Source organism: Microcaecilia unicolor, chromosome 1, assembly GCF_901765095.1.
Source record: "Microcaecilia unicolor chromosome 1, aMicUni1.1, whole genome shotgun sequence".
Lineage (NCBI taxonomy): Eukaryota > Metazoa > Chordata > Amphibia > Gymnophiona > Siphonopidae > Microcaecilia > Microcaecilia unicolor.
The window spans coordinates 643701211-643713863 of NC_044031.1; the positions used below are offsets into that span (position 1 = coordinate 643701211).

Consider the following 12653-nt stretch of genomic DNA (forward strand, 5'->3'; position numbering starts at 1 on the left):
GCGCATCAGCGGGTGTCGGTACCATCGGTGCCCAGAGCTTTGCTCCCTCTGTTATGGAGGTATTCGGGCTTCAGACATTAGTCGGTGCCGAGAGCGTTGCTCCCTCTATTATGGAGGTATCCTGGCATTGGACGTCGATACACCGCATCGCGGGTGTCATGGGTACCGTCGGTACCGAGTATCATCGGTACCGGGTGTCATGGGTACCGTCGGTACCGAGTATCATCGGTACCGGGTGTCATGGGTACCGTCGGTGCCGAGTATCATCGGTACCGGGTGTCATGGGTACCGTCGGTACCGAGTATCATCGGTACCATGGGTGCCGTCGGTACCGAGTATCATCGGTACCATGGGTGCCGTCGGTGCCGAATGTCACCGGTGCGTCGGTACCGAGGAGTATCGGTACCGGGAACATTGGTACCATGGTCGGTGCCATGGGTCCCGTCGGTACCGGTACCATCGGTACCATGGATTCCGTCGGCACCGGGTATCATCGGTACCATGGGTACCATCGGTGCCGAGTGTCTTCGGTGCATGAGCACCGTCGGCACCAGGTATCACCATCGGCATCAGATATCATGGGCACCATCGATCACAGGTATCATCGCCCATCGGTACCGAGTATCACGAGTACCATCGGTATCGGGTATCGTCGGTACCATGGATAGGTATCATGGATACCGTCGGTACATGAGTACCGTCGATACAAAATATCATGACCAGGTACCATCGGTACCATGGGTGCCATTGGTACCAGGTGTCTTGAGCACCGTCGATACCATGTGTACCATAGGTACCGTCGGTGCTGTTGGTGCCGAATATCATGGGTACCATCGGTACCACATGTCAAGGGTCCCTTCGGTACTAGGGTATCATGGGTACCATCGATACCAGATATCATGACTATCATCGGTACCAAGTACCATGGGTTCCATTGGTACCGGGGGTCATCGGTCCATGTGTATCATCGGCACCGTCGGTGCCATGAGTACTATCAGTACCATCGGTCACATCTCTGTTACGGAAGTCATCTGGCAGTCTGGTTTCGATTCCCTTGCATTGCCAGATGTTGTCCTTGGCTTCGAGACCATGGGTACCATTGGATGCCATGGATGCTACCGCCTCCCGCGGCATCTAGCTTTTCAACTGGTCTCCTTCACCGATGCTGCCTCTGGTATGGGTGTTCGCTCGTAGAACTTACCGCGCCTCCATACCTTGGCTTCCAGGCCCAGAAATGCATGTTAAGAACAGCCATTTTGCTACAGGAGAACATATTTTTCCATAGCTGTTCTGTAGAATTGTATGTATGACAGTTGCTCTATACTGGTCAATGTTTGCATCTGAGCTGCTCTGTTTGAGTAGTTGGCTCAGTTCAATGATGGTTCATCTGATGAACATGAAGGTCATGGGGTTTTCTCTGCTGAGAATCCTCTAGATCCTCTATTTGTCTTGACACATTACAATGGAGATTGTCAATCAGCCCAATGCCAGATGCTCGAGGTCCTGGACTACCATCTTCAACTCAGAACTGATAGCAGTTCTAAGAACTTGCTTCGGCGCCCCCGAGGCCAGAGCATACATCCTTAGCCTCCTTTGGAGAATGGCGTACCAGGCTGGCATGATCGCGTCCAAGACCAAGTCCTGCCAGATCTTTATGAACATTCCCACCGGAGTAGGCTACATCTTTTTTCCAAGTGTCGCAAGTTCCTGTCCAATGGCGTTTTCATCACTTGTATTGTAACACCTAGATTTCTGCTCTAGGTATGGTGATGCGCAGACTCTCATGACTGTGTGCCTCTCACCTGGAGGAGGAGACTCAGCAGAAAATTGTTGATATGCTGTGCATACACTTCCTCATCTCGGAACTTCTTTAAAGAGATCAGCACGCTCGTTCTAGTCAGTGGCGTGCACCTAATCAGGCTCCTGCAGCTATTCCGCAGGAACCAGAGAGGGGTTTTGGAGTGGCTCCAATTCAGCATAGCCACTATATAAAAACAAAAAAAACAAAACAAAAAAAAACAACAAATGTCCGTACCGGCCAATCTGCCTGTCGGGGGGAAGTTCAAATATTCTCCACCACAGGTGACTTCTATATCCTCCAACCGGGGGGGTTTTTCAAATAGTCCGGTTAGGATACATTCTCAATCTGGAATCAAACCCTCCACATTGTTCATTGGAAGTTTAATCCTTTAGCTTCCATCAACAGTGAGTACTTGCAGAGGAACACTCTGCCTTTCTCAGTACCAATGCAGTCGAGCCTGTTCCACAAGGGTAAGAAGGATTGAGTTTCTATCCCAGGTCCTTCCTTGTGGGTTCCGTCCCATCATAGACATAAGGGGCCTCAACAGATTTCGTTCAGGATGATTTCCCTGGGCATCCTTCTTCCCATACTTCAGGAAAACGAATGGTTATGCTCTCTGGGCTTACAAGATACTTCTACTCACTTTGCGTCCAGAGTATGTTTTTCCTAGTGCCTAGCTGTTGTTGCAGCGTATCTTCATGGACTGGGAGTGCAAGTGTTCCCTTAACACGTTGATTGCCCGTCTCAACAGATTACAGCACAGTAATATTGAGACTTCTAGACACATGGCTTCCACAGTTCACGTCACTCCCTTGACACTTTTGCACATCTAGAGGATGTAACCCAACTGTTCGCCAGTCTTCGGAATTCCCCTCAGAGGTGGTTAATTCTCTCCATTTTGATTCTGAGGTGTCCAGTCCACCTTACTCAGTCAAAAGCTGCTGACGAAGGTTGCATCCCTCCTGGCTATCCAACCTAATTATTTTAATCAACCACACAATCGGGTTGTGATGTACTCGATAACAAAGGAGTACTGGATCTTGTCCTCTGAGTCAAGATGCCATGCAGATGTAGCGGTGGGCTCGCCAACGCGGCTTGTTTTCTCCAAGCCATTTATCTAATTGGCGTAAACAGCAGTCTGGCCGACAGGCTGAGCAACTTAGTTCAATCACAAAGTCCCTCAGTTCTGTTCCAGGCTGCAGGTTCACGGCAGACTACCATCGGATGCCTTTCTCCTTCTTTGGGGGACAAGTTTTCTGTATGCGTATCCTACCATACATCTGGTGGAAAAGACTTGCTGATTCTCAAGCAAGATTGTGGAGCCATGATTCTCATTGCTCCTTTCTAGCTACGTCAGATACGATTCCCTCTTCTTCTGGAGTTGGAATGTTTTCCAGCTCTCATTACGCAGAACGAGGGGGCACTTCTACATCCCAACCTCCAATCTATGGCTCACACGGTCTGGATGTTGAGAGTGTAGGTTTCGTTGACTTTTCCAGAAGAGTGTCTCCCGACTCTTGCCTGCTTCCAGAAAAAGATTTCACAAAGAGGTGTTATTCTTTTCATGGAAGAGGTTTGCCGTCTGGTGTGACAGCGAGGCCCTAGATCCTGCCTCTAGTCTTATACAGACCTTGCTTGAGTTCTTTCTACACCTGTCTGAATCTGGTCTCAAGACCAACTCGGTCAGTATTCATCTTCGTGCAATAAGAGCTTATCATCAACGTGTAAAAGGTCAGCCTTTAGCTGTCCACTTCATGACGTTTACTTCTCCCACAGTATTGAGAGAATTCCTTGTATGTGTCTAAGGGGGATTATTTCTGTTGGGCTTAGCACCCCCAATAATTTTACAGTTGGCTCTTATGCTTCGGTCAGAGCCCCTATCACTCCTTATTCAGTATCTTGGGGTCTCAATGTCGTTTTCATCCAGCTGCTGCAAGCTCAATTCGGGCCACTGGATTCCTGTCATCTGAAGTATTGGACCTGGAAGGTCATTTTCCTTGGTGGCTGTTCCTTCAACTCGAAAGGTCGGTGAGCTTCAGACTCTAGTAGCTCAAGCTCCTTACCTTACTTCTCATCTTAACAGAGTAGTTCTTCGCATGCAGCCAAGGTTCTTACGGGCGCTGGTATCAGAGTACCATCTGATCCAGTCAATTGTCTTGCCAACATGCTTTCTCCCTCATCTTACAAGCCCTGGCGAAAGCAAGCTGCGCACTTTTTGCGTGGAGCAGACGAGCTCCCTCGCAAGGTCCGCCCAGTTGTTTATTTCTTTTAATGCCAGTTGCTGTCGGAAACCGCATCATTTCTTCTTAACTGGCAGATTGCATCTCCTTCATTTTTGTCCAAGCTGGACTGACTCTAGAGGGCCATGTCACGGCTCACAAAATTAGAGCCATGGCTGAATCGGTGACTAATCTAAAATCAGTCACTATTGAAGGGATCTGCAAAGCTGCGGCGTGGTCATCAGTCCACACATTCACATCTCACTACTGCCTTCAGCAGAATAGCCGACGCGTCAGTCGGTTTTGGGCAGTCGGGGCTGCAGAACTTCTTTGGGGTTTAGAATCCAACTCCAACCCTCCTAAGCCCATGTTTGTTCTGTTCCAGGCTACACTCATTTAGATGTTTCTTCTTTTCAGGTCAATTTTTATTCTGGCCTCGCCGTTGCGAGACTCTATTGACCACTGTTTGTTGTGTAAGCCTGAAAGCTTGGGATACCCCACTTGTGAGAATATCAGCCTGCTTGTCTTTGGAGAAAGAGTAGTTACTTACCTGTAACAGGTGTTCTCCGAAGACAGCAGGCTGCATATTCTCACAAACCCTCCCACCTTCCCCTTTTGGAGTTGTCTCCTCCATCTTTTGGATATAACTGAGGGGCGTGTCCGCTCGGCGAGCGGGAATAGGTGTGCGCACATGCGCAGTACGATCGCTCGCGCGACGGAACGCCGTAAAGAGATTTTGAGATTTTGCTTTAAAATCCTCCGGGGCCGACGTGGCGTCACCCACTTGTGAGAATATGCAGCCTGCTGTCTTCGGAGAACACCTGTTACAGGTAAGTAACTACTCTTTACACAAATAAACAGGGGTGGCTGCATTACATGTAAGACTACATTACACACAATACATTGCTCATATATCTTTGCAGTGAGGACTGCAGCTGTGAAAATCCTTAGACGTGAGTATAACAGTAAAAGGATTAAACACACTTTAGGGTTACACTATAAACTAGTGTAAAGCTGCCGGCGGCAGAACACCTTGAAGAACCTACACCGGTGAAATAGTAGGCCAAAAATAAATCGGAAGAAAGAAAAGTAATATTTTACCAGAGCCAGAACACAGTATCCACTGTGCATCTTGGTCATAGTTTCTAGTGACAGCACACCAGTATTTCCCATCAGGTCTCCCAGCAGTAGTGCAAGAGAAATAGGACTTGCCATCAAAAATGAAAGGGAAATGACAGACAGCAACAGCAGATTTCCCACGAAGCTCTGAAACCAGAAAGAGAAAATTAAACCATAGTTTTATGCTATCACGGTTGAGTTAACCTCAAATGGTAGGCGAGCAGAAGTACAGTTTAAAGATAATACTTTTCACTAGAGTACAATAGTTTCTATTTGTTATTGTAAAAATTGTTGAGTCAATATTGAAAAGGACTTATCTGTATAATTTTCAAAACTACACAGATAAGTTGTTTTCACATTTCTGCCCATCTACATGAATAACCCTTGGCATTTGTTGATATATGGCTAAAAGTTATCCCCCAGATTCTGTATATAGTGCTCAAAATAGCTTGCGGAAATTTGGGCTTGCTCTCAATTTCCGCATGCAATTTAATTGAATAATAAATCAATTAGAACCAATAATTGGGCACTAATAATTATCAGCACTAATTGGCAACAATTAAAATTTACAAGCACATCTTCCTAGGTTTATTCTATAGAGGTGCGCTTGTACATTCTAGTGCACAGATCTAAAAAGGGGGCATGGCCATGGGAGGGGCATGGGTGGGTTATGGGCATTCCAAGAATTTGCATGCAATGTTATAGAATTCCTCCCATCCACTCCTAATTGAGGCATAGGGATTTACAACAGGTTTCAGTTGGTATAAATCCTGACATGGATCCCGGCGCTAGGCGCTGTTCTATAGACTGCCCATCTTGGAACACCATTTATAGAATAGTGTTTAGCGCTTATTTTTCGGTGCCATTTATAGAATTTGGTCCTATGTGGATAAAGTAGAGCAAGTTTAGATGCATTCCAGGGGTGAAGCCAAAAATCATCTGGATAGTCAAAGGGCTGTTTTGTAATAGAGCGTCCACACTGATGTGCCCCTAACATGCATAAGTATACATAATACTAGAACATATGCATGTTAGTGTACACTGTGATGGGGTAATGAGGAACATGGCTCTGGGGTTGTCAACCCAGTCCATGGGACATACCCAGTCAGTTAGGTTTTCAGGATGCCCACAATGAATATGCATGAGGTAGATTTGCATGAACTATCTCCAATTTATGCAAATCTATCTCATGAATAATCATTGTGGGTATCCTGAAAACCTGAATGGCTAGAAGTGTCCTGAGGATTTGATTGAGAACCCCTGCTCTGGATCACCAGTTAAATTATTTCTAGAGTTCGGTCTACTTGAGGTTTCACTCCAGTCCACTTTTTCAGTTTTGCTTTCAGAGCATTACACTGGAGTACTAAAACTTCCACATTCTTTTTCCAGAACAGCAAATTTATTCAAGGTCAAAACAAAGACAAATAATATGCAGCCTTCAATTTCAGGGTAACACTTAGACACCTTTCTTTAGTCATTTTATTGGGAATTGAATAACTTTTTACTGAGCAAGATTTGGGTGAGATATCGATGCCAGAAATGGTATTCGAAGCTGACGAGTCGGAGAAACTGAATGAATTCTCTATAAACCTTGAGGATGTAATGGGGCAGTTCTAGAAATTGAAGAGTAGCAAATCTCCTGGACCAGATGGTATTTATCCCAGAGTACTGTTAGAACTGAAAAATGAACTTGTGGAGCTGTTGTTAACAATATGTAATTTATCCTTAAAATCGAGCATGGTACCGGAAGATTGGAGGGTGGCCAATGTAACGCCGATTTTTTAAAAAGGTTCCAGAGGAGATCCGGGAAATTATAGAACGGTGAGTCTGACATCAGTGCCGGGCAAAATGGTAGAGACTATTATAAAGAACAAAATCACAGAGCATATTCAAAAGCATGGATTAATGAGATGTGGAGGGGCATAATCAAACGGGACACCCAAGTTTTGCTGATCCAGGGGCGGGGAAACCCGTATTATCGAAATAAGATGGACGTCCATCTTTCGTTTCAATAATACGGTCGGGGACGCCCAAATCTTGAAATTTAGGTCATCCTTAGAGATGGCCATCCCTAGACTTGGTCGTTTCTGATTTTTGGCGATAATGGAAACCAAGGACGCCCATCTCAGAAACAATCAAATGCAAGCCCTTTGGTCTCGGGAGGAGCCAGCATTCATAGTGCACTGGTCCCCCTGACATGCCAGGACACCAACTGGGCACCCTAGGTGGTGCTGCAGTGGACTTCATAAATTGCTCCCAGATACATAGCTATCTTTCCTTGAGTGCTGAGCCCCACAAAACCCACTCCCCACAACTGTACACCACTACCTTAGCCCTTAAGGGAGTAGGGGGGCACCTAGATATGGGTACAGTGGGTTTCTGGTGGTTTTTGGAGGCCTCACATTTACCATCACAAGTGTAACAGGTAGGGGGGATGGGCCTGGGTCTGCCTGCCTGAAGTACACTACACCCACTAAAACTGCTCCAGGGACCTGCATACTGCTGCGATGGACCTGAGTATGACATTTGAGGCTGGCATAGAGACTGGCACAAAATATTTTTAAAGAATTTTTTTGAGGGTGGGAGGGGGTTAGTGACCACAGGGGGAGTAAGGGGCGGTCATCCCCGATTCCCTCCGGTGGTCATCTGGTCAGTTTGGGCACCTTTTTGTGGCTTGGCCGTAACAAAAACAGGACCAGGTAATGTCGTCCAAGTGCTCGTCAGCGACACCCTTTTTTTTCCATTATGGGTCGAGGACGCCCATGTGTTAGGCACACCCAAATTCAGCCTTTGCTACGCCTCCAACATGGCCCCGTGAACTTTGGTCATCCCCGCAACAGAAAGCAGTTGGGGACGCCCAAAATTGGCTTTCAATTATGCCAATTTGGGCGACCCTGTGAGAAGGACACTCATCTTCCGATTTGTGTCGAAAGATGGGTGTCCTTCTCTTTCGAAAATGAGTCTCAGAATGGATTTAGTGAAGGGAAATCTTGCCTCACCAATCTACTACATTTCTTTGAAGGGGTGAACAAACATGTGGATAAAGGTGAGCCGGTTGATATTGTGTATCTGGATTTTCAGAAGGCGTTTGTCAAAGTACCTCATGAAAGACTCCAGAGGAAATTGGAGAGTCATGGGATAGGAGGTAGTGTTCTGTTGTGGATTAAAAACTGGTTAAAAGATAGAAAAAAGAGAGTAGGGTTAAATGGTCAGTATTCTCAGTGGAGAAGGGTAGTTAGTGGGGTCCCCCAGGGGTCTGTGCAGGGACCGTTGCTTTTTAACATATTTATAAATGACCTAGAGATGGGATTAACTACTACTACTACTACTTAGCATTTCTATAGCGCTGCCAGGGTTACGCAGCGCTGTACAAGTTTAAACAAGGGGAAGGACAGTCCCTGCTCAAGAGAGCTTACAATCTAAAGGTAACAAACTATGTAGTCAGTGTAGGTAATAATCTAAAGGTAACAAACTATGCAGTCAGTGTAGGGAGGTGGTTAGGCGCCAAAGGCAAGGGAGAAGAGATGGGCTTTGAGTAAGGACTTGAAAATGGGCAGGGAGGGCGCATGGCATATGAGCTTGGGAAGTCTGTTCCAGGCATAAGGTGATGCGAGGCAGAAGGGGCGGAATCTGGAGTTAGCGGTGGTGGAGAAGTGTACAGATAGGAGTGATTTGTCCTGAGAGCGGAGGTTACGGGTGGGAACATAGGGAGAGAGGAGGGTAGAGAGGTAATTGGGGGGGCTGCAGATTGAGTGCACTTGAAGGTCAATAGGAGAAGCTTGAACTGTATACAGTAGCGGATAGGGAGCCAGTGAAGCGACTTGAGGAGAGGGGTGATATGAGAGTATCGGTTCACGCTGTAGATAAGACGTGCGGCGGAATTTTGGACGGATTGAAGGGGGGATAGGTGGCTAAGCGGGAGACCAGCGAGGAGAAGGTTACAATAGTCAAGACGAGAGGTAACGAGCGAGTGGACGAGGGTTCGGGTGGTCTGTTCAGAGAGGAATGGGCGAATTTTGCTGATATTATAGAGGAAGAAGCGACAGGTCTTAGCTGTCTGCTGGATATGGGCAGAGAAGGAGAGGGAGGAGTCGAAAATGACTCCGAGATTGCGGGCTGAAGAGACGGGGAGGATGAGGGCGTTGTCAACAGAGACGGAAAGTGGGAGAAGAGGAGAGGAGGGTTTGGGTGGAAAGACAAGGAGCTCAGTCTTTGCCATGTTCAGTTTCAGATTCCGTGAGGTAATTAAATTTGCTGATGACACAAAGTTATTCAAAGTCGCTAAATCGCAGGAGGATTGTGAAAAATTACAAGAGGACCTTACGAGACTGGGAGACTGGGCGTCTAAATGGCAGATGATGTTTAATATGAGCAAGTGCAAAGTGATGCATGTGGGAAAGACAAACCCAAATTATAGCTGCGTCATGCAAGGTTCCACGTTAGGAGTCATAGACCAAGAAAGGGATCTAGGTGTCATCGTTGATGATATGTTGAAACCTTCTGCTCAGTGTACAAATAGAATGTTAGGTATTATTAGGAAAGGAATGGAAAACAAAAATGAGGATGTTATAATGCCTTTGTATCCCTCCATGGTATGACCGCACCTCGAATATTGTGTTCAATTCTGGTTGCCGCATCTCAAAAAAGATATAGTGGAATTAGAAAAGGTACAGAGAAGGGCGACAAAAATGATAAAGGGGTTGGGACGACTTCCCTATGAGGAAAGGCTAAAGTGGCTAGGGCTCTTCAGCTTGGAGAAAAGGTGGCTGAGGGGAGATATGATAGAGGTCTATAAAATAATGAGTGGAGTGGAACGGGTAGACATGAAGCATCTGTTTACGCTTTCCAAAAATACTAGGACTAGGGGGCATACAATGAAGCTACAATGTAGTAAATTTAAAACGAATCAGAGAAATCTTTCTTCACTCAACGTGTAATTAAACTCTGGAATTCATTGCCAGAAAATGTGGTAAATGCGGTTAGCTTAACAGAGTTTTAAAAAAGGTTTGGACGGCTTCCTAAAGGAAAAGTCCATAGACCATTATTAAATGGACTTGGGGCAAATCCACTGTTTCTGGGATAAGCAGTATAGAATGCCTTGTACTTTTTTGGGATCTTGCCAGGTATTTGTGACCTGGATTGGCCACTGTTGGAAACAGGATTCTGGGCTTGATGGACTTTTGGTCTTTCCCAGTATGGCAATACTTATGTACTTATGCACAGAAACTCAGCTATTTCTTCAAGGTTTGTAACACTACACTTTCCTTCACTAGGGCCTTTTTCGCAAAGCCGCACTACTGGTTCTCAGTGTGGCAAATGAAAGAAAGTCTATTCAATTCCTATGGGCTTCCTCTCATTTGCCGCTCGGGATTCGCTAGCGCAGCTATGTAAAAGAAGACCCAAGAGCGCAGCCCCTCTTTGTTCATTCAGCCGAAGGCTTTTTCCCCTCAGCATAGTGCTAACATAAAAAGTCCAAAAAAAATCTTCTTTGAACACAGGCTTCCAAGCCCTTATCAGCAGCAATCAGCTTCTTGGCAGTTTGCTTCCACTGCCATTCATTGGCTGCTATAACTTCCACAATATTCACAGGAAAACAAACACCAGGTACGTTTTCCTTTGTCCTATCCACACATACCAAAAAAGGTTCAGCCAGAGATAGATCCTCGCAGGGGCCCAAAGGTCTGAGGGGGCCCTTCTCATTGTCAAGGTGGGCTTTGCACAGCATTCTACCTGTATAGTTTTAAACTCTGTTGAAATTCTGATGTTTACCATTTGTTAATGCTCATGTCAATACCCTAATACCAGTAATTTGAACAAGCAAAATATTTTCTTTTCTTCCATCTACCAATATCTATGCTTCATACTATATGCAATGGAATCTGCTTCCACTTACATCATTTATGTTATTACCATTGACATTTTGTCACAATAGAGACAGATTAATGCTATATTGGACCCTAGGCAAACATATATTAGTGGGCCCCCAGCCCTACCATGGGCCCCACCCCAGATTTATTTTTTTCTCACCACTGCCCTCCCCCTCCCCCCACTGCATTTCATCTTTCCAGAAGTAGCAGGGAAACAGAGCCTAGCTATGGGTGTGATAGCAGTAATATTTTGTGAGTGAGCTGGAGAAATACCAAGTTACCTGTTCCAGGAGGAAAATTCTGAGCTAGTCCAGGATTTCTGACAATCCTATGCTGGTACATTATGGGACCCGATGCACTCATTTTCAATTGGTGGTATCAGGGTTTACAAATAGGACACTGAATTGAAGGTAAAAGTTCAAAAACAGGACTGGTAAAAAGTCTGCCTCCTGGAACTGGGTAACTTGGCAACACTAGAACAGCGGGCTGAGAAACAGGAAAACAGGGAAAGTCATTTTCACTTTACATTTCCTCTGGTACAAACCAGAGATGCTAAGAATAGACTGTCACAAAGAGTAAGATTTAAGGGCAATGTATCTGAGGAATACATTTACAAATGTTACATGTGATAAAAGCTTCAAACGTGAAAGCAGAACAATACCTGGTGGGTAATTTCATAGATTTGACAACTCATGATGGAATGATTTATGGGTCACAACTTTACTTTCAATTCTATTGGCTGGACTTTAATATTTCTTTTAAATTTCTCCCTCTGACATAAAAATACAGAAAAATTAGGCAACACACAGTAACAGGCAAACTACTATAGAACCCCTTAACATGGTGACACGGTAGCCTATTTCCTCAAGAAATTAAAGGAGTTGGGCTTATACCCCTGAAGAAGCTTGAATGCTGTCCATGGAAATGGTGACCCTGTAAAGTTTTCCTAGTTCCACATTCATAAGTTTTGTATCCAGTATTGATCATGTATTAGAAAAGTTTTCAACTAAATACAGACTTTATAGGCAGCACTACTCATACTATGATTAGAAACGTTTGGAACTGGAATCAGAAGTTTGAAATTGGAATTAAGATTAAAATTATACTTATCAGAATCAATGTTACTGATATACTTTATGGCAGATACCTTGCTGAATAGACTATTCTAAATGTATAAAGTAGCAAGCGTATAAAGTAGCAAGACGTTCTCGCGGCAGTTCTGTGAAAAAATTCACAAGAAAGAGCCGAACGCCTGAGGTCTTTCCTCCTGAATTACATGACTTAAGTAAGTAATATAAGAAACGCTTGCTACTTATCAGGATCACAAAGAGGGGCATTTTCGAAAGGGACGTCCAAGTTTTGATGAGGATGTACTCGCAAGATGTCCTAATCCAGGGGTGGGCCGTTTTTTCAAAACAAGATGGACGTCCATCTTTCGTTTCGATAATACGGTCAGAGACGTCCAAATCCTGAAACTTGGTCGTACCTAGACTTGGTTGTTTCTGATTTTCGGCGATAATCGAAATGAAGAACGTCCATCTCAGAAACGACCAAATGCAAGCCATTTGGTCGTGGAAGGAGCCAGCATTTGTAGTGCATTACTCCACCTGACATATCAGGTCACCAATTGGGCACCCTAGGGGAACT

The 12653-nt window shown here is 45.2% G+C and overlaps 1 protein-coding gene across 1 annotated transcript in view; it reads right to left on the minus strand.

Moving 5' to 3' along the window:
- Positions 1 to 12653, minus strand: part of LOC115461335 (scavenger receptor cysteine-rich type 1 protein M130-like) — an 86770-nt gene that overhangs the window by 55605 nt on the left and 18512 nt on the right. The window contains exon 3 of the mRNA XM_030191061.1: positions 5122 to 5286. Coding sequence (XP_030046921.1) covers positions 5122 to 5286 — 165 coding nt within the window. The remainder of the gene's footprint in view (positions 1 to 5121; positions 5287 to 12653) is intronic.